The 27,171-nt window shown below is 31.0% G+C and overlaps 5 protein-coding genes across 6 annotated transcripts; 4 read left to right on the top strand and 1 right to left on the bottom strand.

Annotated features, from left to right (window-relative positions):
- The first annotated feature begins 7,498 nt into the window (after positions 1 to 7,498).
- On the top strand, positions 7,499 to 8,422 carry LOC124934814 (transcription factor MYB58). Its single transcript, XM_047475316.1, has 3 exons — positions 7,499 to 7,638; positions 7,719 to 7,848; positions 7,918 to 8,422. Exons 1-3 carry the CDS (start codon positions 7,500 to 7,502, stop codon positions 8,420 to 8,422), a joined length of 774 nt encoding a protein of 257 aa, XP_047331272.1. The 5' UTR covers position 7,499.
- A 1,296-nt stretch (positions 8,423 to 9,718) lies between these two features.
- LOC124934355 lies at positions 9,719 to 12,350 on the top strand. Its single transcript, XM_047474877.1, has 7 exons — positions 9,719 to 10,168; positions 10,317 to 10,376; positions 10,728 to 10,976; positions 11,080 to 11,156; positions 11,340 to 11,416; positions 11,497 to 11,629; positions 11,697 to 12,350. The coding sequence occupies exons 1-7, from the start codon at positions 9,748 to 9,750 to the stop codon at positions 11,859 to 11,861; spliced, it is 1,182 nt and encodes a 393-aa protein (XP_047330833.1). The 5' UTR covers positions 9,719 to 9,747; the 3' UTR covers positions 11,862 to 12,350.
- A 1,294-nt stretch (positions 12,351 to 13,644) lies between these two features.
- Positions 13,645 to 15,434, top strand: LOC124934356 (metal tolerance protein 10-like). The gene is made up of 6 exons (XM_047474879.1): positions 13,645 to 13,864; positions 14,075 to 14,184; positions 14,324 to 14,569; positions 14,640 to 14,720; positions 14,792 to 15,022; positions 15,090 to 15,434. Exons 1-6 carry the CDS (start codon positions 13,648 to 13,650, stop codon positions 15,432 to 15,434), a joined length of 1,230 nt encoding a protein of 409 aa, XP_047330835.1. The 5' UTR covers positions 13,645 to 13,647.
- A 4,084-nt stretch (positions 15,435 to 19,518) lies between these two features.
- Positions 19,519 to 20,205, top strand: LOC124936752 (metal tolerance protein 10-like). The gene is made up of 3 exons (XM_047477272.1): positions 19,519 to 19,782; positions 19,853 to 19,933; positions 20,114 to 20,205. Exons 1-3 carry the CDS (start codon positions 19,570 to 19,572, stop codon positions 20,135 to 20,137), a joined length of 318 nt encoding a protein of 105 aa, XP_047333228.1. The 5' UTR covers positions 19,519 to 19,569; the 3' UTR covers positions 20,138 to 20,205.
- Positions 20,206 to 20,586: 381 nt separating this feature from the next.
- Positions 20,587 to 22,746, bottom strand: LOC124936944 (F-box protein CPR1-like). 2 transcript variants are annotated; one of them, XR_007099183.1, is made up of 3 exons: positions 21,969 to 22,746; positions 21,543 to 21,820; positions 20,587 to 21,017 (listed from the first exon to the last, which is right to left on the bottom strand). XR_007099183.1 is itself a non-coding variant. In XM_047477472.1 (2 exons), the coding sequence occupies exon 1, from the start codon at positions 22,661 to 22,663 to the stop codon at positions 21,572 to 21,574; it is 1,092 nt and encodes a 363-aa protein (XP_047333428.1). In that variant the 5' UTR covers positions 22,664 to 22,746; the 3' UTR covers positions 20,587 to 21,017; positions 21,543 to 21,571. The 2 variants fall into 2 exon arrangements, 1 of the variants encoding a protein (XP_047333428.1); XM_047477472.1 differs by having other exon boundaries at positions 21,543 to 22,746.
- Positions 22,747 to 27,171: the final 4,425 nt, after the last annotated feature.

Genomic DNA, 27,171 nt, shown 5'->3' on the forward strand with positions numbered 1-27,171 from the left:
TTTTTGAAGAGATTATATATATTTTTTTTTGGTAAAAAAGTTTAAATGGTATTAATCTATAATAATAAAATAAAAAATAATAATTTAATATAAATGATATTTTAGTGTTTTGGTTAATGAATTGAATTAGAGAAGTCGAGAAGTGAAATGAGTTTGATTAAGTTGAGTTATTTGAATAATTAAGGAGTGTAACGATGTTTGAGTTATTTAAATAATTCAAATGTATCAGCCTTAAGTCTTGAACCTAACCTACTTAAAACTGGTTTTTCTAATCAATACTAGCCTGATTTGACTTTAATCTTTATGTTTTGTTTTTCTTTTTTTACTAATATTGAGATTATGATTGTTAAGCTTACTTTGAAAATTTGGTGTCTATGAGAAAGAAATTGGTCAAATGACATTAATGAATGATGAATGACTAGGCAAGTTATATTGGTAGCATTGGAATATTCTACCCGCCCAACTATGAAAATTTGTCCTTTTTTTTTTCAAATGTTATGTATATATATTATTTTTTAATTATAATTTTTCTTTTGTTGGTGTTGTAATTTTATAACTAGCTAGAGAATACCCATATTGGAGTCTCGGGATGTTTGAATTAAAAGGCTTATTTCCTTTAGTGTTGATGTTAATTTGGGCGAAGAAGTATCAAATTGAAATCATAGATCATCGCAACGAGTTGTTGCTAGCATCCATCTTAGGGGTGACCATTTAAATTGGTTAAATCGACCTAATTTGAATAGAAAAATATTTGATTCGTCGGTTATAGGGCTGTATGTGAGTTTTGATCGAGTATAACGGGTTATAGGGCGGGATGTGGGTTTTAATTGAGTATAATTGAGGTTATAGGGCTGGCGGGATGTGGGTTTTGATTGAGTGTAATAAGGTCATTATCTATTCAAATAACTGAATTGCAATTTGTAATTTATTAATTAGTTTATGATTTTTGATTTTTTATTAAATGTATTAACTTGATTTTACGTTTTTGTTTAATAAATAAATTTGAAATTATTATTATGTTCAAGTTTTATACTTAATTTTGTTTAATTAGTTAGTATTTCAACTATGACACATCATTCATATGAAATTCTCTATAGATCATCATTGGAGTTCAATATAGTTAAATTTAGATTTTTTAAAAATAGACAAATGCCAAATATACAAAAGAGAACAGTTAACTCTATAGTAATGAATTGTTTATTTTTTTAAATCGAGTTTGTTCTAAAAGAATTATTTCATTTTAATTTAGTTTAAGACGTTTTGAATAAAAAATTAAAATTCAATTAAAATATTCTAATGGTATATAAACCATATTACACTCAAATTCATGAATTTGTGAGTATTAAAAAATAGTTGTGTAAAATAATATTATTCATTTATTCAAAGGTTCCCTTCACCGTTCTCTCAATAATAAAAAAAAATTATTTTTAAAAATATCCTAATATTTTTAAAATCATTTCACACACTAACTTATTTAAATAACGTGGTCAATATTTTAATAATAAACTCGCTTACTAAAAGGAAAATGTAGTTTTTATTATTTCAATCAATAATAATACATATGATATGGGCTATTGGAATAGTTATTTAGATTTAATAATGAATTTGAATAAGATAGGAAGATTAGATGAACAAAACCAAAACTGCGTGATGAATAATATATTTATTCCATTGGCTATATTATATAATTTCTCTTAATATTTTTATTTTTAATTATTTTTTTAATTAAAGAGAACTAACCCCATAGTAATAGACTCATAACCCGCTTTTATTCAAAGCAAACCAGTGATCTATGATTTCTTAAACCGATTATTTCCATTAAACTATTCTTATAAAAGTATTTTTGTTTTTAATTATGTATTCTAAACTCTCTTTGTACACCAATAAACATGATTCTATCCATACATCTAAAATAAATAAATAACACTTAAAATTTTCACCAATAAAAAAAATCACACATATATATATAATAAAATTAATTGTCCAATTCGAAAATGACCGGATGAGATCCAGGGTTGAATCTGAGTTTATAAGTGTTCATTCGAATTGGGGTTATATGAATAACCTGGAGAGAGAAAAATAATAATGATGGATGATAGTTTTGAAGAGGTTATGATTTTTTTTGGTAATTTTTTTAAAAGATATTAATATATATAAATAAAATAAAAAATAATAATTTAAAATAAAGAGTATTTTAGTATTTTGGTTAATGAATTGTTTAATATGATTGATGAAATGAAAGTGAAATGATGTTCGAGTGATTTGAGTTATTTAAATAATCTAAACCCGCTTAAAATTTATTTAAAATTATTTTTTTAATATATTATTAGAATATAAAATTTAAATAAGTAATATATTAAATAGGAAAAAAACTCACTTAAATCTATGTACTTGTATAACTAACTCACTTTTATATATATATATATATATATATATATTTATTAATAAAATGTCATTTAAACATACTTATTATCAAAAAATTGACTTATTTAGCATTTATTTTTTAGTAAATTATAGGTAATTTTTATTTTTTTAATCTATATATTTATTAATTAAATATTAATATATTTTTTATTTCCTTCTTTTTCATTAATTAAACCGTTAAATTTATTTCATTCTTAAATTTTTTATTACTTTTATATTAGTTTTTCTTTTTTATTTCATCTTTTTTTATATCAGTTTTTTTTTTTTAAAATTTAAATTCTCATTTTTTTTTAAAAAATAGTAATTTATTTATGAATTTTGTGTTTTCCTGTAATATTTGTTTGAAGAATTTCTTTCTTATTTAATTTATTATGAATAGAAATATAATTAATAATTTTTTATTTAATTTTCTATTCATGACTTATAGTAAACATTGTTTTCTCTAATATTTGATTATTACTTTTTTTTTGTTATTTGATGAATGAGTTTTTATTATTATCTAATTCTTGATTATTAATTAATTTATTTTTGTGTTAAAAGATTTTTATTGTTAGATAAGTCATTGTTATATCCAATCATTGAGATCAAACCATTTTAAAATAATTAATAATCAATGTTAATATAAGAAAATATATATAAAAAAGAATAAATATAAAGTTAAAATAATTAATGATGGATACGTTTTATTACTACATACGTTTAAGTGAACTAGTTGAACAAATACATACGTCTAAGTGAGTTTTTTCCTAATTAAATAACATTCGCATATGAAATTCAACTTTAACCATCTAATTCGTATATGAAATTCAACTCTAACCATCTAACTCCAACTTTTCTAGATAAATTATCAATTATATTTAGTGGGATAGATTATAATGAAAGAAACTAATATTAAATAACCAGATTATTAACCTAAAAGTGGTTGCAATTTGCACCGGTGAGGAGATGAAATTTTGGGAAAATTGAAGGCACTAGATTCTTAGAGATTAAAATTGCATGTTGTTAATCTAGAAAATTAAAAATATCATATTTATTTACTAAGTTAGTTCTAAATGTCAAATTTAAGTATATATTAAAAATATTTTATCTATATACAAAAATAAATATAAATTACTAAAAGATGTAATTTTTCTTCTCTTCCATTAATCTGTCATTTTCAAAATTCATTTTTCATTTTTTAAATCTCCTAATTAATCAAAATTTAATATTTATTTTTAAAATTGCAGAAACAATTATCAGAAACCATCCAAGTTCTAGGAATATATAAATTAGTAAAATGATTTTTTTTGGATAGAATACGATAATATATAGATGAGACATTATTACAATATTATATAAATTGGGATTATATTATATTATATTATAATGTTCATATAATATAATAGACTTAAACTATTAATTCGATATATCATTTTAATACAACTTCTATCTATATTCTTACATGATATAGAGTCAAACTTTTGTTTTTGAGTTACAAATTTAGTCTTTTGCTGCCTCCATCAATGGTTACTTTAGCCATTGATGGAGTGCTCTAATTATTATTATATTTTTTAATAATATATTTTTTTAAAATAATTTTATTGATGTTCTTATTTTTTCTGGCAATCATATTCTCTGAGTTTTATTTTCAGTTGTTGCTTTATTCCAGTAGTCAATGCCCATATTTTTATTGGTCTTAATCCAATAATATGTGATCCTTTACTGATTATTTAGTCATCACACTATCATCCTTTTGTTAGGATGAGTTTTTCAGGTGTTGTGTCATTCTATTCTTATATGATTCTACCTTCTTCGCTAGTTTTCTTTAATGCAACACACTATCATCCCGTCGTTGGATGAATTTTGAGACTCACGAGTAACTTTTGAGTTTATTCGGTTGTTGTTTCCCCAACATTCAATGCTCATGAGATTCTACCTCTTCGCTGATTTATCAGTCAATACACTGTCATCCTATAATTGAATGGAGCTCAAAAGTTTATGAATCTTAAAGAATACACCATCAACATTTCAACATCTCGTCTTCAACCTCAAGTTGTTCAAGTATTTTTTATATTGAATTTGAGGAGGGAGGTTTGAATATAAAATAATATATATGTAAGATATTATCACAATATTATATAAATTATGATAATATCATTAATATATTATATTATATCATTATTATACTATATTATATTAATTTCCTTATAAACTCAATTTAATGTCTATATAATAGACATAACCTTTGTAATTCAATATAACATTCCATACAACTTCTATCTATATTCTTACATATTACATACAACTTCTATCTATATTCTTACATATTAGAATAAAGAAGAAAGATTCTATTGAATGTTATATTGAATTATATAAGTTATGTCTATTATATCGACATTAAATTGAATTTTTAAGAAAACTAATATAATATACTAATGAAATTACCACCATCTATATAATATTGTGATAATATCTTACATATATATTATCATATATTCTAATAAATTAGGATAGTTTGTCGAAGACAAATGAATTTTAATGTTAGATAATATAGATTTCAATTTTCTTATATTTTAAGAACCGAATCAATTATGCTCGAATTCAAAATTGTTATTAGGGTGAGTTTAAAAAAAATGAATTGTTCAAATTTTCGTAGCAGCTTGCAAAGGAATTGAGATGGTTTGTGCATGATTATAAAGAAGAGTTAAGGGAAAAAATACCAAGTAAATTAGAAAAATGATCAACGAACTTAACCGCTCCCTTCCTTCAATATTTTTATTCAAGAGAAATTCATTGTCGACTATTCATAAGTATTTCTTTCAGATCTTATCTTTTTTGAAATAGAACAAAGAGATATAAATAAAAAGTAAAGAAAATTTTCCTATATTAGGAATAAAAAGGGTATATTTTATTCGATGATATAATTAAGTGGGTACACTGATTAACTATCAAATTTTCATTCATTCACATCATGTATATAAGAATCAACACTATTACAATGTTTGATTAAGAATATTTAATTTAATGGATAAGGACTTATTCAATATTAGATTGGCATGGGGTTCAATGAAAACATTAATTTTATTATTAGAAATTGACATCGCAATCACTTTTATCGTACAAATTCTAACATTTAAAACTAATAATATCAATCAAGTAAGAAATAAGGTGGATGTAAAAGAATTGCAATAAATAGTATGTAATTATCAAATAATTGAACTAGTCAAACAAAGGAATTGCTATAAACATGTAAGAAATGATATTAGGGTGATTATGTTGGTAAGTCGGTGTGAAAAGTCATATTTCATTTCAAATATTTGCACACAAAATCAAAAATGTTTTGCACTAAGTTAAATGGTAAATCGTATTAATTATAATGGAATTCAAAACTCTAATCAAAAGTTACAAAATATATAATTGTTAAAATTAATGTACCAATAAAGTGAGAAAGATGTCAATAGTTGAAAATTCAAAATGAACAAAAGGGACCTAGCCTTATTAAGGCCGGGTAAATTTTTTATTTATTTAAATAACTATCATTCTTTCACCATTCATTTCATCAAAGATGTTTTACACTAGGTTAAATACTTAAGAAAAACTTGTCAATTAGGATAGAATCATTGTCTTTCGCTCATACAAATCAAAGACAAATAGATAATAGTTATATTTTACCAACGAAAGTTAGAAAAATGTCACTAGTTGAAAAGATTCAAGAGGGTCGTAACTCGTAACCTTAAGGCGTTGGATAAAATTCATTTAATTAATTCATCATTGTTTCACCATTCATTTCATCTATCAAAGATGTTTTAAGTTAAATTCTTATAAAAATGGTTAAACATGTGAATCAGGATAAAAACCCTTACCAACAAAGTCAAGATGCAAATAGTTGAAAAGATAGAAGATGATCAAGAGAGACGGTAGCCTTACTAAGACCTAAGACCTGTTCAGTAAAATTTATTTAAATAACCCATCATTCTTTAACATTCATTTTATCAATTAAATCAATTAACTTAGCAACTAAAATACTCTCTATTTCATATTAAAAAAATTAACATTTTAAGTTTTTCAAATTAAATTTTACATTCTTGTAGTGAACTAGAATGACCCCAACATTTACGGACGAACCGAAGCTCAGCAAGTCATGAACCATCCAAAAAATAATAAGTAGAATTTTTTTTTTTTCAAATTTACTATGTATAAGAATTTAATCATTTATAAATAAAAAAATAATATATATCTACTGAGTGAAAATAATTTATGGAGGTGCGATACTTCTTAAATTAGACAAAAAAAATAATTAATAGGCAGCTTAATAGTGAAGGTTGTTGGTGTCTACACTTATGCTCCAATTTAAGGCGTTTTAAATAAAAATCGAACCCGTGATCTTTTATTTTTGTAGAATGCAATTAACCAGAAAGCAAAACTTGCTACCTGACAGACTTGAAATCAAAACCTCAGGGGATATCAACATCTTGTTGATCTTGTTGTCGCTAGGCTAGAAGACGTGATTACTTTTATTTCTATTATTTGAACTACCTTAGTGGTTAATAGGGGCGGAGCCACTCTTGGGCTAGAGTGGGCTCCAGCCCCACCTAAATTAAAAAAAAAAATTGGATTAGGGTGGCTCCAGCCCCACCTAAATTTAAAAAGAAATTGGGCAAATTAAGTGAATAAACCGGGCAAATGAGTCAGCCCCAAGTATTTTTTTAACTTGGCTCCGGCTCTGAATTCTAGTTAATGTTCATTAATGTTTACTTATATTAAACTTATCTCCCGGGTTATACTTAATTCGAGATTAGTCGAACCCAACTATCTCAAATATAAAAAAAAAAGTTATTGTTGGGCATGAAAAGTTCCTCCATACATAAAGAAAAAACAAAATCAAATAACTGCACAGGTGGATTGAAAACCATGGTCGCGTACGTGATCAGAATTGTTGACGAAATCAGACCATCACTCATCTCTCATCCTATATATATATATATATATACATATATGGACACGCTGACACGCAGCCTTCACAATATAGCCCATGGTTAAACAAAATACATAAAAAAAAATACAATAGAGAGAGAAAACAACACCAACAAGAAGAAATGGGAAGAGGGCGTGCACCATGCTGCGACAAAACCAAGGTCAAGACCGGAGCATGGAGCCCTGAAGAAGACTTTCGTCTCGTCTCTTTCATTCATAAACATGGCCATCCCAATTGGCGTGCCCTTCCTTCCCAAGCTGGTACTTATCTAATCTCTTTTCATACAAATCGAGTTCTAGACTTCGCGTTGTTATTAACACGATGCTCTCTCGTTAACTAGGGTTGTTGAGATGCGGTAAGAGTTGTAGGTTAAGATGGATTAATTACTTAAGACCAACCGTAAAGAGAGGAAACTTTACCCAAGAAGAAGAGGAAATCGTAATTAAGCTACATCAATCACTCGGAAACAAGTATGTTATGTCAATTTTTATTACCCATATGTTGTTTAATTCTCATTTCGAGTAAAATTAACTAACCAGGTGGTCGAAGATTGCGTCATGTTTACCGGGTAGAACAGATAACGAGATAAAGAACATATGGAACACTCACTTGAAGAAGAAACTATCGTGGAAAAAAGACTCCTTGTCTCCTTCTTCTTCTTTTTCATCTACATCTTCTTCGATTACAACTACTAACTATCTTCGTGAAGACATGATCAAGAATCAAAGTTTAACCCATTCTTGTTCGTTTTCATCTTCAAATAATGATGTGGGTCCGAAATTAGGAGGGGAAGAATTAGTAATTGATCATGAATTCAAGGAGTGGTTGAGAAACTTGGAAAATGAACTTGGACTAGATGATGATCATGATCATGATCTATCAATTGATCAAGATGATTGTGGCTTGGTCCAAGTCCAAGTCCAAAAGATGGACCAAATAATTAATGAAGAAGATTTAGATAATAATAATAATATTGATTATAACAAGATCAATATATCTTCTATCTCATCTTGGCAAGTGCTGTTTTCAAGCCTGCCCCACTAATCTTTTACCTTTAAATATTATTAATTATAATCAAAAGTTTCAAACATTATACTTTAATACTTTGTTTGTTAATTAGGTGTTTCCTAAGCCGGCACTACTTAATTATCATGTATCTAGCATGCATATAATGATATATGATGTAATTAATTAAGAGATGTAATATGTTACATATATATATCTATTAATGTTAAATTATGCTGACAAAAAAAGAAAGTATTTTTTTCTCTTTATTTTATTTGTATGACATATGTACTATTAATAGCAAAAAAAAATGTTCATGTTTTTGTTAATTACATCAAAGGTGGCATGCAGATCACTCAATAGTCAACCCTAGTCAATTTACATGTTATATGCAACACTATATATATAAACCAATTGCTAACTATTTAATTTATAGCATAATGGATTTTTATAGTTTAGGTTAAAACTATTCTACATGTATGATAGATATTGCAAAATATCTTTTATTTTTATTATAGGAGAAAGTTGCATCAATTGTAACAAATTTAAATAATTATATTAAGTCACAACATTAGTTAACTACTTCAATTAGGCATCATACAAAAAAAATGAAAAAGAGAGTAAGGTTTGATCAAGGTTCTTAAAAACATGTGAGATCAATTTGAAGTTCAATTATCTTTTGAAGCTTAAAAAATTTCACAGTAATTAATGAGTTCTCTATTTGCGATTCAAAAGAAAAAAATTATTTATACGAAAACATTTGTCACTATGACGGAGTGTCAATTAAAATGAGCTTCAATTACAAAATCAAATCTTAAGAACAAACAAATCATATTCTCATTAATTCACTATTCAGGATCGAATTTATTAATGGTGAAAATTACAAGAATTATAGTCACAAAACACGACAAAATTCTTTAAACATTAATAAGAGACCGTAAACATTAACTGCGAGAGATTTCAAGATTAATTTATGCATGGTGAACTAATCCAACCAACTCATCAACAACTAGAAACAAATTAGTCTGGAGTCTCAAATATCATTTTGTTTTTCACTTATTCATGTTTGGTCACTATAATAATCATTGTAAACTAAATTATGATAAAAAAAAAAAAATTGTCTCAAATTCTTTAAAATGAAACTTACTCAAACACAAATAACAACAAGTCCTTTTGATTATATTTTAATTTTTTCAAATTGTTTAAAATTTGATTTGAACCAAGTCCTTTGATTATATTTAGTTTTAGAAAATAAACTCTAATTAAAAAAAAAAAACAAAAAAATTTGAAAATAAAAGAAACAACATGTTTTGTCCATTATAATAATAGTTTCTAGAATCGTCGAATTTTGCGTCGCCATTACGATGGCAATAACTACGATTCCCCTGTGCTTCCGACCACCACCGCATTCTCCGGCGAATCTCATTCTTCCTCGTCCAACCATCTCCTTCATCCTTCATCAACGAATATCATTTACATCAACGAAATCCCCGTCTACCATAACCAGAGCTTTGAGAGAATGGCAGGAATTCGAGGAAGCGGTGAAGGAGAAAGACCTCGCTCGAGCTCTCCGCTTCTTAAAGGACGTTCCTATCGATCTCGAAGACTTTCCGATCGAGTTAACCCGGTCCAAGGCTGCCCAATTGGGCTTGGATGTTCGAGAAAGGGACTGGGAAGTTTTGGACACTTGCCTTAATGCCGATGATATGAGGCTTGTCGGAAGTGCTTACTCTTTCCTCAAAGATAAAGGCTTTTTACCCAATTTCGGCAAGTGTCGCAATATAGGTCAGCTTAGGGATGCAATAATCTCTCGATTTTGGTTTTAGTTCTTCAATCTGAGTGTTTTTTTGCTAATTCTTCAAACCCTAATTGTTAATTTCTTCATCATTTTTGTTGGGTTAATAATTTTCATCATCTTTATACATTCTTGCAGTACTAGATGGCCCGAGAGATGTTACACCAAGTGTTTTGAAGTCTTCAACAGGGTTAGAAGGTGACATTACCTATAATAGAATCTTTGAGAAACTGAAGATTGGATTGATTATGAATGAGATTGATGCTAATTAGGGTTAGGTTGTGTTTTGGTTTTAGATGAATTGGTATTGGCATTGGAATTGGGGGCAGATTTCAATTTTGTTGTCATATAGGAATTGAATTTTTACTTTGAATTCTTAATCACACATTTCATTAAGTTTGTGTTTGGTTATATTTGAAAATGAGTTTTAGATGTTTTAGAAACATTTAAAGGAAGAGAAGTAATCTCTTAAGAATTACAATTCTATGGTTTTCCAAACATAGACAGATGGTTGAGAGCTTTATTTGACTTTGCATTCTCTTTTCGCAGCATCGAAGCTCTCACCAAAGAAATGGGGTCTTTCGGGAAACTCTACTATTGCTTTGGTTGGTTTCCTAGGAGGGGTGTCTTTCCTGTTGAATAAAGGAATAGACATCAGGCCTAACTTAGCAGCTGTATTGGGCCTAGGCATACTGGATTCCATTGTCCTTGGTGGAACTTGCTTAGCTCAAATTTCAAGTTATTGGCCGCCACATCGTCGTCGAATTCTTGTACACGAAGCAGGACATCTTCTTACAGGTGCAACTGAAAGTTGAAGGAACATCAAAGCTGCAATCTTTCATGTTTTTTCTTTTTAAAATTTCGTTGATGGCTCATAGTGTAATTTCTCATATTTTCGCAGCTTACCTTATGGGCTGTCCAATCCGGGGAGTGATATTAGACCCAATTGTTGCTATGCAAATGGGCATTCAAGGACAGGTGATTGAATTTTGTTTTATTTCAGCTTCGTTTTCTGTTAGTAATGGTGGAAACTGTAGCTGATTCATTAGCCAAAATCTATAAACTAAGCAGTCGAGGTGCTAGAATTACTAGACTCTTAGTTCCAACAAGTTCCTTATTCTGAAAAAGAATAAAAATCTGACTGATAGCAAATTCTTGTAGGCTGGAACACAGTTTTGGGATGAAAATCTTGCGAATGAACTTGCTAAAGGCCGTTTAAGTGGTACTGCGTTTGATAGGTCAGTGTCACTCAATTTTAGACTATGTTTCTATTGCGAAACAACATCTGAAGCTGTGTTGGTTATTGCATCTGGATCAGGTACTGTATGGTGCTATTTGGTGGGATTGCAGCGGAAGCTCTTGTTTATGGTGAGGCTGAGGGAGGAGAAAACGATGAAAATCTGTTCAGGAGCATATCGGTTCTCTTAGAACCTCCATTATCAACTTCTGAGGTAATTGAAACAAATGTATATGAGAAGACTGTTGGTCTCAATTGTTATTGATCATTTGTGCTGACAGATGTCGAATAGAGCAAGGTGGTCAGTAATGCAATCGTATAATCTGCTAAAATGGCATAAAAGTGGGCATCGAGCTGCTGTGGAGGCTCTTGAAAGTGGTAGCAGTTTAAGTGTGGTTATAAGGAGAATAGAGGAAGCCTTATCGTCTTCAAGTTCATCAAATTGATGAAATAGATGAAGCCTTGGCTCATCAAAGCTAATGCTCCAGCTTAAGGTTATAGAAAACACTGAGAGCAACCTCGAGCATCGATGCACCTAGGCCTTCTCGTGATTTCTTGTGTTTGTGTGTGTTATCATTCATCTTCTAATCCAAGCTCTTCCCTCGTTAGATTTAGTAGTTATTTTCTCTAGTGATTAAGATGAGGAAATAGTTGTTGAAGAGTTAGAGAAGATCTTAAGCTAGCCAAACCTAGTATAAGATGAATACTAAGATTGTAAAATCAATACTCCGTAACGAGGAGAAGATTGCACACTTGCGTTAAACGAGACCCCGCCGCATCTGAGGATTCGGGTTCACTCAGAATCTGAGGTATTTCCAGATATGTGAAGAAATGAGCTCATTTTTTATTGTCAATCAAGGATGTTGGGATTGTGAGATGAGGTCTTTGAAACACTTGGTATCCTTTCACACTTTTAAAAGTTTATTAACTTATCAAATTTTATTTCGGTGTTACCATAATAGTTTATTACACCACCTAAATTGAATTGAGGCGTTATTAATGTATAAATCAAATATATGACATTAACGTCTTATATCAAGATTCTTTTTTGTTATATTGGAGTGGTTTTATGTTATTATGATTCCCTTATTATTTTTGTTTTCACATTTATCTTTTCAATGGAGATATAATTTTTCTTGACTATTGTCAACATATATTTTTTTATTCTGATTTAATGTTGGAGGGTTTACTATGATTTTTTTAGAGTTGATTTAAGTGGGAATTAAATATAAAATTTATAATCAATGGCATGCTTAATTCACTCCCATTAGTTAAGCAGCATGGAACATAATGACTATTTATTTTGTATTTACTCCTCTGCTCCCTCTCACATGAGGGGCAAAATAATAATAAAAAAATTATTACAATTTATTATTTTAATAAAATATCTCAAACTTAATAAATTTTGTAAAAACAATTATGAGTTTCAAATTGAAATAATTTTTTTTTAACATTTTCTCATAGTAAAATTTGAAATTTGTTTTTTTTTTTATTTTAGTTAATTATTTGATTAAAATATAATAACAAAAATCAGTCATTAAATTAAAAATAATTTAGATAACAAAATAGAACGAAAACAAGGTTAAGATTTGGTTATAGTCTGTCAATGACCATGTTTTTTAGAAATATTTGTTTCCAACCTGATCATTTTGTTTAATTTATTATTTTTTTAGTAAGCTATTTTTTATTTATTTCTTTCCTGTGACAGACTATATCAGTTTTGTCGCCTCTCTTTTGAACATGATAATTTTCGAAACATTTTGTTCTATCATTTATTTTGAATTTATTAATTTTTTATTACAATTTTTATTTTTTTTCTCACTCGCACAAGTGATAGACTATAACATATTCGTATTTTCGTTTCCAACTTAATTGTCTCTGTCATTGTTCATAATCAAAATATAAAATTAAAAGTCTCCTTGTCTTTTTTTTTCACATTATTTTTTTCTTCAAAGATGCTTCATTTATTATAATAAATGGAACACGCCTTGTTATGGTTAATTAAGTGATAGTTGAACTTGATTATCTTCTTTATTTTTTTATAATAATAACAAATAAATAAACTTGATTAATCTTTTTAATAATAAAGTAAATTAAGTGATGATTATTTATTATATATAAGCGAGGAAATGATGTCTTAATTTTCGTATTCGTATTGTCCAGGAGAAGCGGGAAGCAGTTTCCTTCACCGATTCAGTTATTCTCCGGTCAGATCATCACTTGTACTTGTCAATGGCGGATATCCAAAGAAGTCCAGGTGTGAATTACGAGTTCGAACACAGTAGGAGGGAGCTGTTATCGCCTGAAGCCATGGTCGATCAATGTATTTCCTTCACCGGTGAGCGTTATCCGTCGTGGAGGCTCAATATCACGGAATTTAAGTTGCCGGAACGTCGATCTTCCGATCATTCTTCTCCATTCGGTTTCAACCGCTTCTTTTTCTGTCAAAGTATGTCTCTTTTCCATTTCTCATTCTCTAGCTATGTCTTCCTTCTCTATGTAAACGACTGGTAAAAAACATGAGATCTGTTGATACAAAGGTATACTAGAGCTTAGGTCAGCTAGGAGTGTCAGCAGAAGAAGCACTATCACTAAACTTAAGTTTGAAGATTATTAGTCCTATGAAGTTTATTCCTGTTCGTCTTAACTCATTGTACAGGAAAACAAGGCAAGATTGCAGAATACTATAAAAAACAAGAAAGACTTCTCGAAGGATTCAATGAAATGGAAGCTATTCATGAGATAGGTTACCTGCCTGAAATGACTGAGGTTAGTGATTTGGTTGTTTGAATCTTCTATTCATCTCAATTGAATGGCTTCTGCTGCTTGGTTAGTTCTACTAGAGGTCTGCCTGTGTGTTATGAAAATGAATCTACTGCTGTAATTACAATCTTCAATTCGACCACAGGATGAGATAAAGAAGCTGGCTAGGAGTGAAAGAATGGCGGTAACTGTATCAAACATTGCTAACATGGTGCTGTTCTTAGCAAAAGTTTATGCTTCCTATGAAAGTAAATCATTAGCAGTTATTGCATCAACTTTGGATTCTCTGCTAGACCTCTTATCTGGATTTATTCTGTGGTTCACTGCCTATGCAATGAAAAAACCAAACCAGTATCGCTATCCGATTGGAAAAAAACGGATGCAGCCAGTGGTAAGCAACGAAAAAGATCATCATTAAAGAACTAATACCCATGATTAAGTAGTCTTCACTCAATCTGCAGGGTATTATTGTTTTTGCATCAGTCATGGCAACTCTTGGTTTACAAATATTGCTTGAATCTGGTCGGCAACTTATTAGTAAGGTAATTTCCCCAGATCTTTTTGAGATCATATTTAAAAAACAAAAGTGATAATTATCGATTTTCTATGGCAGGTTGGTCCCCGGATGAACCATATTGAAGAGATATGGATGATTGGAATCATGGTCTCAGTAACGGTAGTGAAGTTTGTGTTGATGGTTTATTGTCGAAGGTTTGAAAATGAGATTGTCAGAGCCTATGCTCAAGATCATTTCTTTGATGTGATCACTAACTCAGTCGGTCTAGCTGCAGCTGTCCTCGCAGTTCGGTTCTACTGGTGGATCGATCCAACCGGAGCTATAATTGTATGTTTTTTTTTATCTTTGTCTTTCTTTATATTGTAGAATTAATATATGGTTTGTTTATTTACAGATTGCATTATACACAATTAACTCATGGTCAAAGACAGTTATTGAAAATGTACATGGTCTAATTGGAAGAACGGCTCCACCTGAATTCCTGGCAAAACTGATATTCCTTATATGGAATCACGACGAGAAGATCAAACATATCGATACGGTTAGGGCGTATACGATTGGTAAACATTACTTTGTGGAAGTTGATATAGTGTTGCCAGAAGATATGATTTTGATTGAGGCACATAATATTGGTGAAAAACTGCAAGAGAAATTAGAACAACTCCAAGATGTGGAACGAGCCTTTGTTCATATTGACTTCGAGTTCAGTCACAAACCAGAACACCAATACAAGGTTTAATTAGTATATCATATTTTTAAGTTTTGTACTAAAATTAGATAAAATAAAGTTGAGGGTGACATTTGTAATATGAAACATAGTTTAGGATAATTTTATGGAATGGATTTGGGAAGAAATCCCCAAAATATGTAACCTAATTTTCAGATTCAATAATTCAAACCTAGCTTGAGCTTATTCCTCTCGGTGAATAATTAAAAAAGTTCAATTAAACTCATGTATGGTATCACAACACTAATAACATCGACTATCAATTTTGGCATTGACGCCAATACTACTATAGAAGTGGACCTAAGGTTTTGAGACTCAATTTAGTGTGTCTCTATGTTAAATACAAAAGAAGGAAATATTATATTATATTATATTATATTATATAGAGAGAATGATATATTTTAAAAGAATGATTTTTTCCTAATTATAATGCTAAAAGCATATATATATATATATATATCTCCGAAAGCAGAACGTAGGAAATTGTTGATCCAAACCTGGATAAAACTCTTTTGTCGTTATTCTGTTTATTTTTTGATTTTACGTTATTGTTCTACATCCATTACGATTGCTATATTTCCGATTTTTCATTCACCGGGTGATAGTTTTCACAACAAACTGGTATCATTGCGAGGTTGGTCTAAGGCGGTCGCGGTTCAATTTCTTTGACTTAAGATGAGGTCAAATTTTATGGTGGATATTGAGAAGTTCGATGAGACGAAGGATTTTGGGTTATGGTAGATGAAGATGATGACACACCTAGGCAACATGGGAGTCACTAAAACACTCGAGGGGGAATCGAAATTACCAGCCTCGATGGACGTAGAGAAAAAGATGGAGGTGTTGGAAATGACCTATAACACCTTGATTCATAGTCTCAGTGACAAGGTACTGCGAGAGGTTGCTAGTGCAACAACGACAAGAGAGGTGTGACTTCAGTTGGAATCTTTGTATATGACTAAGACAATGTCGTCTCAGATCTACATCAAGCATAAATTCTTCAAGTTTAGAATGACTAAAGGGAATGATTTGCAGACGCATCTCGACGATTATGTCAAGATTCTCTTTGATTTAGAAAACATCGGGGAAAAGTATAAAGATGAGGATAAAGCGCTGATGCTTTTGAATTCTTTACCGAAGTCATTAGAGACGTTCGTAGACATACTCAAGCATGAGAGGGAAGAGTTTACCCTCAATGATGTAATGAGTGTGTTGAGATCGAAGACCCAAAAAAGAAGAATTAAGAGAGAAATGTGAGTGGAGATTGACACTTGGTTCGAGGGAAAACCGAGAAAAGAGACAATACAAGCAACAAGAATAAGCATTTGAAGTCTCTTGAGAAAAAATCTACGAAGTGCTACAATTGTGACAAGGAGGAACACTTTAAGCGACATTTTCCAGATTGGAGTAACGGCGGGAAGAAGTGCGGAGAAGAGGCGGTTGTTCAAAAGGTCGAGAATGGGTACGAAAGTGCAGATGTTCTTGTTGTCTCCACTAATTAGTCCGACAAGTGTTGGATTATGAATTCCGGGTGTTTATTCCATATGACACCTAGCGAGAGTTGGTTTGAGCCTATGAGAAGACATCAGTGGACGAAGTTTTGTTAGGTAACAACAAGTCTTGTAGGGTGATGGGGATCGGAATAGTGCGTTTGAAAACGTATGATGGAATCGAGAGGTTATTGACGGAAGTACGACACGTCCCGGATCTTCGGAGGAATTTAATCTCTCTTGGCACACTAAACTAACTTGGTTTTGCATGGAAGGGCGAAAAGAACGTATTGAGAGTCACAAAGGGATCGCTAGTGGTAATGAGGGGTGTGCGAGAAAAGAGTCTTTACGTCCTTCAAGGCAACATCTTGGTTGGTGATATGGCGGCTGTGACAGAACCTCGATATGTATCGTCCACAAGTCTATGGCATAAAAGATTGGTGCATGTGAGTGAGATGGGTTTGAAGGAGTTGAGTAAAAAAGGCTATTTTGGCAAGGAGAAAATTGTTGATTTGGAGTTTTACGAGAACTGCATATACAATAAATCTACGAGGTGAAGTTTGGACGATTAGTTGAGGTGACTCAGAAGACGCTCAGTTATGTTCACTCAGACTTGTGGGGCCAGCAAGGACTACAACTCTAGGTGGAGGTCGGTATTTTATCACCTTCATTTATTATTATTCGCGCAAGGTTTGGGTATACATCTTGAAGCACAAGGATGATGCATTTGCTAAATTTAAGGAGTGAAAGAAGATGGTAGAGACTTAGACTGGGAAGAAGATTAAAGAGCTACGAACATATAATGGGTCGGAGTACATATGCGAGGATTTCAATTAGTTCATCAAGGAAAAAGGGATGGTTCGTCACAAAACCTTCCGACAAACACCGCAACATAATGGCTTGGCGGAGCGAATGAAAAGAACGCTACTTGAGCGTGTCCGGTGTTATGTTGTTTGAGGCTGGTCTACTAAAGCGGTTTTGGGGTGAGACGGTTAACACTACGACTTATCTTATCAATCATTGTCCATCGACGGCATTGGAATACAAGACACCAGAATAAGTTTGGAATGATGCTCCTCCAAAACTTGACAACCTGAAGGTATTTGAGTGGCTTACATGCACCAACATGATGGAAAATTTGATCCGAGAGCGAAGAAGTGTATTTTCGCTGGATACCCTGAGGGAGTAAAGAGTTGAAAACTCTTTTACAAGGACAGAGAAACGTCCAAGTGTATCATTAGCCGTGATGTGGTCTTTAGGGAAACCGAGTTCTATCATAGAGCAACATGGTCAATCGAAGCTGGCGAAGTCGCTAGAGAGAGAACTGAATTTGATGGGAAGTTCCTTAGATGTCGGTCTTTGTTTTAAACGGGCGGGTGTAGGTGATGATAAGTTGAGAGGATATATTGATGCAGATTTTGCAGGTGACTTGGACAAGAGAAGATCCCTAATGGGATATGTGTTTACCCTATTTGGATGCTCGGTAAGTTGGAAGACACAATTACAATCCGTAGTTTCTCTTTCATCAACGGAAGCCGAGTATATCGGTGAGACAAAGGGAGTCAAGGAGGCACTTTGGTTGAAGGGTCTCGTGGGTGAATTTGGGGTGAAGCAAGATAAAGTGGAGCTGTTTTGCGATAACCAAAGCGCCATACACTTGTCCAATAACTCGATGTTTCACGAGCGCACAAAACACATCGACATTCGAGATGTCATAGCGAGTGGAACTGTAGTTGTGGAGAAGATTCACACAGATGAAAAACCCACAGATATGGCCACGAATGTGGTGACGAAAATCAAGTTTCGAAAATGTTGAGACTTGATTCACGTCACAAAGTTTGGAACATAATCGGAAAAGTAGGAGGATCAATTCTAAGATGTTCTTAGTTATGCGGTTTCGTTTGACAATAGACACAGAGATAAGGTGAAGATTTGTGGAATTGGACCTAGAGTTTTGATGCCCAATTTAGTGTGTCTCAATATTAGGTACAAAAGAAGAAATAATCCATATATATTATATTATAGAGAATGATATATTAAATTTATCCATAACCTACCATCTGTTATTTGTATTCATCATTTTGTAAATTATGTTCAAATTTATCTAATTAGTTTTAGTCATGTCATCGTCCATGTAGGCACTTTTATTATTTTTTAATATATCGTCCATGTCATGTTAACTTCATGACTCTTCCATATAACATTTAAACTTTTATTGTTTTTTTTTTATATTTACTATCTCTCTTCTTCCTCTATTATTCCGGACAGGTTTGTAATCATTCTTCATTTTCTTTAATGCGATGAGGAATGAAGTGGCATAACTTCCATCGGAATAGATCAATGGATAAGAACTTGCTTAGTTGGACCTCATGTAACCTTTACATTGTCGTGATGATCCGACAGAGACAAGCTATTTAATAAGCCTGACAGATCTCCGAAATTGAATTTCCTCGGAGGTTGAGAATGTGCATTTCGACCGGACACAGATCTGACAGAGCTCAAACTGTCTAGGCAAAGTATGATTTTTAATAAGTCTATGTCTATAAATGAATGCATAAATTGTTCACATGTGTGTTATGAAAATGGATCTACAGCTGTAATTACAATCTTCAATTCGACCACAGGATGAGATAAAGAAGCTGGCTAGGAGTGAAAGAATGGCGGTTACTGTATCAAACATTGCTAACATGGTGCTGTTCTTAGCAAAAGTGTATGCCTCCTATGAAAGCAAATCATTAGCAGTCATTGCATCAACTTTGGATTCTCTGCTAAACCTCTTATCTGAATTTATTATGTGGTTCACTGCCTATGCAATGAAAAAACCAAACCAGTATCGTTACCTTATTGGAAAGAAGCGGATGCAGCTAGTGGTAAGCAACGAAAAAGATCCTCATAAAAGAACTAATGCTGATGATTAATTAGTCTTTATTCAATATGTAGGGTATTATAGTTTTTGCATCAGTCATGGCAAGTCTTGGTTTACAAATCTTGCTTGAATCTGACAGGCAACTTATTAGTAAGGTAATTTCCCCATATCTTTTCAATATGTAGGGTAGTGAAGTTTGTGTTGATGGTTTATTGTCGAAGGTTTGAAAATGAGATTGTCAGAGCCTACACTCAAGATCGTAGCTATAATTGTATCTTTCTTATCTTTGTCTTTCTTTATGTTGTATAATTAATATACGATTTGTTTATTTACAGATTGCACCATACACAATTAACTGATGGTCAAAGACGAAAATGTACATGGTCTAATTGGAAGAATAGCTCCACCTGAATTCCAAGAAAAACTTATTTTCCTTATATGAAATCACGACGAAAAGATCAAGCATATCGATACAAGTAAGACGTATACGATTGGTAAACATTACTTTGTGGAAGTTAATGTAATGTTACCAGAAGATATATGGTTTTGATTGAGGCACATAATATTGGTGAAAAACTGCAAGAGAAACTAGAGCAACTCCAAGATGTCGAACGAGCCTTTGTTCATATTAACTTCGAGTTTAGTCACAAACCATAACACCAATGCAAGGTTTGATTAGTATATCATGTTGTTTGAACGTGTGAATCAGATTATTTCAGGTTATGTAAAATTAAATTTTGTACTAAAATTATATGAAATAAAGTTTAGGGTGACATTTGAAATATGAAACATAGGATAATTTTGTCCAAAATTCCCAAAATATGTAACCTAATTTTCATTTAGTCTTTAAAATATCAGACAGTGGATCTTAAGCTTGTCATTCAGCTGGAAAGAAAGTTTCACAAATTAATTTTCAAACAAATAACTTTTGAAAAGGGCTCTTTAGATGGTCACATGAAACCTAGATTTTAGTGAAAATCACGCCCCCATTACATAAGGCATAAGACATTAGATTAATAAGATAAGTTGTAAATTTTGAAATGGTCTTAAAACTCAGCAAGTGAGCTTCACTGCAGACAGCCAAGTCATTCTAAATCAAAATAACAATAATTTTTAATATGCAGTAATAAACCATGTAACCCAAGCAGTCATTTTTACTTTACCCTCAATCTTTGACTGTTTCTTTCTTCATCTTTCCATCTTTCTTCCGCACTCCACCATCACCCAAGTTTTCTTTGTCTGTTAAAGAAAAATACATAAATCTGTATCAAATCATACTCCAGTTATCATCATATTATATAATCGCAAGCCAACCTATTTCAAATCACTTTTGTTTTTGTTTCTAAATACAACAAACAATAAATATAAATATGGGTTGTTTTCAAATAAAATCTCATTTGGAACACTTAATAAATATGACAACAAAGGTGTTTCCAAATTATGCATCATCAGATTAATTTCATAAGGAAAATTCAGAACTTTCTCATTATCAAACACACAGAAGAATTAGCTCCCATTTCATCTTGTTTCATGGCAATATTAATTAGCTCCGAGTTGGCTAATTTGAGAACAGTAAGAATAGAATCAAAGCAGTCAGAGCAATCCATTGAAAACCTTTTTCTGAAGAGATTTAACAAAGGATTTTTTTTGTTTATTGACACTAGCAAATATGAAATCTGGTTATGAAGAAGTGTGTGATTTTCACATAAGGATAAAAAAAACGTTGAATGTATATTATCAAATTTAAGATATATATTTACTCACATTTCTTTTCTTTATTCTTCTTGAATTCTTCAGCTGACGGAGACTAGACTTTCCGAATAAGTGTAGATTTGAATAAAATGTTCCAAATCTTGTAACATCGTAATATCTTCAATATCTTCAACTGACTCCTGTTCTAAGTTATACCAAACAAGCTCAGTACAATCTATCTCCAGCAGTACTTTCTTACCACATTTTGAATAAGCCAAAGGTTTCGCAGCAGAGTCCCAATTATCTGTTGGTATTAGCGGCAATGAAACCAATCTCGACCAATATTCATTCTTTTCACCATATTCATTTAGCAACCAAACATCCACAGGATTTGCATGTGAGTAGCAATGACAAGATAATGATAAGCATCCTTTAAAAGTACTCAAACTTATAATGTAAGGAAGACCACTGTAGTGAGGCTGTGAAATTACTCGGTACCTCTCTGTCGCGAGATCAAAGGCAACAATCCAAATTTCCTCTTCTTCTGCTCTTCCTAACGTCCAGTGCAGAGCTCCACAAGCTATGGCAACTTCACTATTAAAATTTGGACCTTGATGAAACTTCTCTAACATATGCCACGAATTTGATCTCAAACTATAAACCTTAATCTCGTAATCAAAGATTTCCCCACCAAACAATGTAGTTCTCACCACTCTGTAATCGTCATTGGTGATATCGTAATAAAATCCATAAGTTCGTTCATCATTCCGTGTCAATGTGCTGGACGAGTAAGGCAGTATTATAGATTTTTTTGTTGATGGATTCCATAAACAGACAAAGTCATCTAAGAAGGCATTTGACAAACAGATCAATCCGTCACAAGAGCCCCAATTTTGGATTGCATACTTCCGACACCTCAACGGATGTCTAACGATCTCCGCCGGTCGAAGAACGTGGTCGTGGTCGTGGTCGGGAGAATACAAATTCCACCGAGAGAAATACTGACCGTCTATCATGAATAGGTTAAGGTTGCTCTTGGTTTGTACTGATCTGTTGAGATGCAATTTGACGAAACGAGGGCTACTAATTAGAGAAAGCCAAGATTTAGAAACGCACCTTAAACGGAGCAGACACTTAACAGGCAACCGACTAAGAACGTTTTCTAGAATCTCATCCGGAACGAATGTCGCCATCTTCTATAGACACAGAAGACAGAAGAACAAATGTGAAAAATCCAACTCTATTAATCACAAATCGTCATCTTTCGACTGACTAAGAACCCTAAACCAAAGAGTCGCCAAGAAAGAGTTTGAAATACATACAAACAAGACTGGTTCATAGGAGCAATGAGCCCACTATTTACTTGGGCCTAGGCAAACCCACCACCCATATGAGTTATGACACACCTAACAACTTACTTCTTTCTTCTATTTAAAATCAATAATAATAATTTTTTTTTTAAATTCACCGAATAAATATTTAATGTTAAAAGCAATATTTTAAAAAGTTAAAAATTAAATAATTATCTACACAAATTAAATGAACTAATTATTTCAACTATTTTAATAAAATTATAAAAGAAAATATAAAATAAAAAAAAGACTAAGGATATGTTTGAACAAGTGAAATTAAAATTAGTATTGAAATTACAATTTAGTTTTTATATTTGGGATAATTATAGAATTGTAATTCAATCTCAATTCTTATATTTGAGAAAATTATAAAATTTCAATTTCAATCTTACTTTTTATAAAACAAAATATAATAAAAATAATTTTAATATATATTATTTATTTTATTAAAACATTACTTTAACCAAACTAATTAAAACATCTCAGATTAATTTTTTTTTTTAAGTTTTGATTTTCATTAAAATATATTAGTTTAACTTAATATATTAAAAATTAAAATATGTTTCAACATTTTAACTTTCTAAATTCAAAAATAAAATTAAGTTGAAAATGTTAACTTTTTAAATATGTTTTTACGTTTTTGACACGTTTAACACGTTTGTAACACGTTTAATATGTTTTTCACATGTTTAACACGCTTTTGAAATGTTTAACACATTCAACACATTTTTTACACGTTTAACACGTTTTCCACGTTTTTGACACGTTTAAACACGTTTTTGACATGTTTAACACGTTTTCACACTTAAAACACATTTTCACACGTTTAACATGTTTTTCACGTTTTTTGCACGTTTAACACGTTTTGACATTTTTAATACGTTTAACATGTTTTTAGACGTTTTGACAAATTTAACACGCTTTTCACGTTTTTGGCACGTTTAACATATTTTTGACATGCTTAACACGTTTAACATGTTTTTCACATGTTTAACACGTTTTTCATACGTTTAACATATTTTTGGCACATTTAATACGCTTTTGGAATTTTAACATGTTTTTCACACGTTTAATACATTTTTGGCATTTTAACATATTTTTCACACGTTTTACATATTTTGGCACGTTTAACACGTTTATAACATGTTTAACACGTTTTTGGCACATTTAACACGTTTTGACAAGTTTAACACATTTTTGGCACGTTTAACATATTTTTAGCACATTAAACATATTTGAGCACATTTAACACGTTTTACACTTTTTTGGCACGTTTAACAAGTTTTTGACACGTTTTCACGTTTAAACATGTTTAACACGTTTTGCCACATTTAATACGTTTTTGGCACGTTTAACACATTTGACAAGTTTTAACACGTTTAACATGTTTTGATATGTTTAACGGCACATTTAACACATCTTGACACTTTTAACACATTTTAACACGTTTTATACGTTTTTAACATGTTTAACACATTTTGGCCCGTTTAACATACTTGTGAAACATTTAAAAATTTCGGTCAGTTTAATTTATTTTTTGCTTCGTTTAATATTTCTTTGACATTATTATACGTTTTTTTTATCTGTTTTAAATAATTTTGATTTTTTGATATTATTTTATTACTAAATTAGTTGAAGAAATAATATGTAGATTAATATAAATTATTTAAATCATTCATACTAAATAAAGTCTTGAATATGGTAAACCCTGTTCATTTTAAAAAACAAATTAATTCATTAAACGAAACGAAAATATTAAATGTGTCACAAGTGTGTTAAACGTGCCAAAAACGTGTTAAACATGCCAAAACGTGTTAAACGTGTCAAAAACGTGAAAAACATGTTAAATATATCAAAATGTGTTAAACATGTAAAAAACGTATTAAATGTGCCAAAAACATGATAAACATGTTTAATGTGTAAAAAACGTATTAAACGTGTCAAAACGTGAAAACGTGTTAAAAATGTGTTAAACGTACCAAATATGTGAAAAATGTGTTAAACATGTCAAAAATGTGACAAAACGTAAAAAATATGTTAAGCGTATCAAAAACGTGTTAAACGTGTCAAAAACATGAAAACATGTTAAACGTATAAAAAAATGTTCTAAACGTGTCAAAAACATAAAAAAAATGTGTTAAACATGTAAAAAACATGTTAAACGTGTCAAAAACATGAAAATATGTTAAACGTGTGAAAACATGTTAAATATGACATAAACGTGTTTAATGTGTGAAAAACGTGTTAAACATGTCAAAAACATAAAAGAATGTGTCAAAACGTGTTAAACGTGCCAAAAACATGATAAACATGCCAAAAACATGATAAACGTGTTACATGTGTGAAAATGTGTTAAACGTGTCAAAAATATGTTAAACGTGCCAAATATATGAAAAGCTTGTTAAACGTGTAAAAAACGTGAAAAACGTGTTAAACGTGTCAAAAATGTATTAAACGTGCTAGAATCATGAAAACATGTTAAACGTGTGAAAATATGTTTAAAACGTGTTAAACGTGACATAAACATGTTTAATGTTTGAAAAATGTGTTAAACGTGTGAAAAACGTGTTAAACTTACTCAACTAAAAAATATTGGTTTAATATTTTAATATCCTAAATTCCAAAAACAAATATTATTGATTAAAAACTTTATATAAAAAAATTTTAGAATTACAATTCCGACCTAAAAAGATTGAAATTAAGAACTATAAAATTACACTATATTGAATTCCATTGAATTCTAATTTCAATTCTTAATATTAAAGTGTCTACCAAACATAAAATTGGAATTGAACCCTCCAATTCTAATTCCAATGCCAATTATTGAGTTACCAAACACACCTTTAGTAGTGTTCCATGAAAATAAAAATCAACTATGTCTCTTTTTTACTGTAGAAATTTGAGAGAAAAGAGAGAATATTTTATTGCTTTGTGTTTTTGTTGTTGTGCTTCTTACATAAGACGTCTAGTGCTTAAATAGTAAAATTACATTTGCAGAAAAGGAAATAATTAAACAGTAAAATCATGTAATTGATAATCAACGGCTAATTAGCAAATCAATTAGCCTAATTGATGGATTTACAAATCAATTAGTCTAATTGATTGGCTGACTTTCTCAACATTCCATTATTGGAATTATTTTCTTCCGGGATAATTCTACACTCCCCCTCAAGTTGGGTAGTAGATTTTGAGACTGCCCAACTTGTCGAATACTTCCTTGAATCGTCTTGGTGAGTATGCCAACCACCTGATTGCGGGATGTAACGTAGAGAGGTGTAATAGAGCCTTGGCAGAGATTGAAGAGAGTGTTGCCGATGAATTGTGCATGACATTTTTTCAATTTGACTGATTCAAAAATCATGATTCACTTAGTTAGAGGAGTGGCTCTTGGCTCTTGGCTCTTGGCTCTTGGCTCTTGGCTCTTGGCTCTTGGCTCTTGGCACTTGGCACTTGGCACTTGGCACTTGGCACTTGGCTCTTGGCTCTTGGTTCTTGGCTCTTGGCTCTTGGCTCTTGGCTCTTGGCTCTTGGCTCTTGGCTCTTGGCTCTTGGCTCTTGGCTCTTGGCTCTTGGCTCTTGGCACTTGGCACTTGGCTCTTGGCTCTTGGCTCTCTTGAAGTGAAAAAATGATAATTTTTGGACAGATAAAATGTTGAAAGAAATTTGTCGAGACATGAAGACGACATTTGCCAAAAAAGGAGAAAAAATAAATCTGTCGAGACACGAAGACGATGCTCGATACAGATTTGACTGAACTATGGAAAAAAAATGCACTGAGATTTGTGATAATAATTTTAGAGAAATATGAGATTATAGAATCATTTGAGTTCTCCTCCAATGGCTATTTCCACCATTGGAGGAGGCAGCGGAAAATTGTGAATCGGTTTCTTCAAGATGAAAAAACCCGCTTTGATACCATGTAGAAAAATGAAGAAAAGAGAGAATATTTTATTAATTTGTTTTTTGGTTGTTTTCTTACATAAGACGTCTAGTGCTTAAATAGTAAAATTACATTTGCAGAAAAGGAAATAATTAAACAGTAAAATCATGTAATTGATAATCAACGGCTAATTAGCAAATCAATTAGCCTAATTGATGGATTTACAAATCAATTAGTCTAATTGATTGGCTGACTTTCTCAACATTCCATTATTGGAATTATTTTCTTCCGGGATAATTCTACATTTACATTTAGATTTTTTAATACATTCGGGTGTACAGACAAAAATATTTGAACTTTAAAAGGTATAAATATTATTATAACATATTTAATTAAGTAAACCATTAGAATAGAGAAAATATAATATTTAATAATATATTGAATTCTATCATTTATGTTTAATATATTG

The sequence above is a fragment of the Impatiens glandulifera genome, chromosome 4 (genome assembly GCF_907164915.1).
Source record: "Impatiens glandulifera chromosome 4, dImpGla2.1, whole genome shotgun sequence".
Taxonomy (NCBI): domain Eukaryota; kingdom Viridiplantae; phylum Streptophyta; class Magnoliopsida; order Ericales; family Balsaminaceae; genus Impatiens; species Impatiens glandulifera.

Coding starts and splice junctions, on each gene's coding strand:
- LOC124934356 (XM_047474879.1), top strand. CDS start 13,648: ATGGCGGATATCCAAAGAAGTCCAGGTGTGAATTACGAGTTCGAACAC. Junction 14,721..14,791: donor GTCGGCAACTTATTAGTAAG/GTAATTTCCCCA, acceptor TTTCTATGGCAG/GTTGGTCCCCGGATGAACCA. Junction 15,023..15,089: donor ATCCAACCGGAGCTATAATT/GTATGTTTTTTT, acceptor GTTTATTTACAG/ATTGCATTATACACAATTAA.
- LOC124934814 (XM_047475316.1), top strand. CDS start 7,500: ATGGGAAGAGGGCGTGCACCATGCTGCGACAAAACCAAGGTCAAGACC. Junction 7,639..7,718: donor TGCCCTTCCTTCCCAAGCTG/GTACTTATCTAA, acceptor CTCGTTAACTAG/GGTTGTTGAGATGCGGTAAG. Junction 7,849..7,917: donor CATCAATCACTCGGAAACAA/GTATGTTATGTC, acceptor TTAACTAACCAG/GTGGTCGAAGATTGCGTCAT.
- LOC124934355 (XM_047474877.1), top strand. CDS start 9,748: ATGGCAATAACTACGATTCCCCTGTGCTTCCGACCACCACCGCATTCT. Junction 11,157..11,339: donor AAATGGGCATTCAAGGACAG/GTGATTGAATTT, acceptor AAATTCTTGTAG/GCTGGAACACAGTTTTGGGA. Junction 11,417..11,496: donor AGTGGTACTGCGTTTGATAG/GTCAGTGTCACT, acceptor CATCTGGATCAG/GTACTGTATGGTGCTATTTG.
- LOC124936944 (XM_047477472.1), bottom strand. CDS start 22,663: ATGGCGACATTCGTTCCGGATGAGATTCTAGAAAACGTTCTTAGTCGG.
- LOC124936752 (XM_047477272.1), top strand. CDS start 19,570: ATGGCGGTTACTGTATCAAACATTGCTAACATGGTGCTGTTCTTAGCA. Junction 19,783..19,852: donor AGAAGCGGATGCAGCTAGTG/GTAAGCAACGAA, acceptor TTCAATATGTAG/GGTATTATAGTTTTTGCATC. Junction 19,934..20,113: donor ACAGGCAACTTATTAGTAAG/GTAATTTCCCCA, acceptor GTTTATTTACAG/ATTGCACCATACACAATTAA.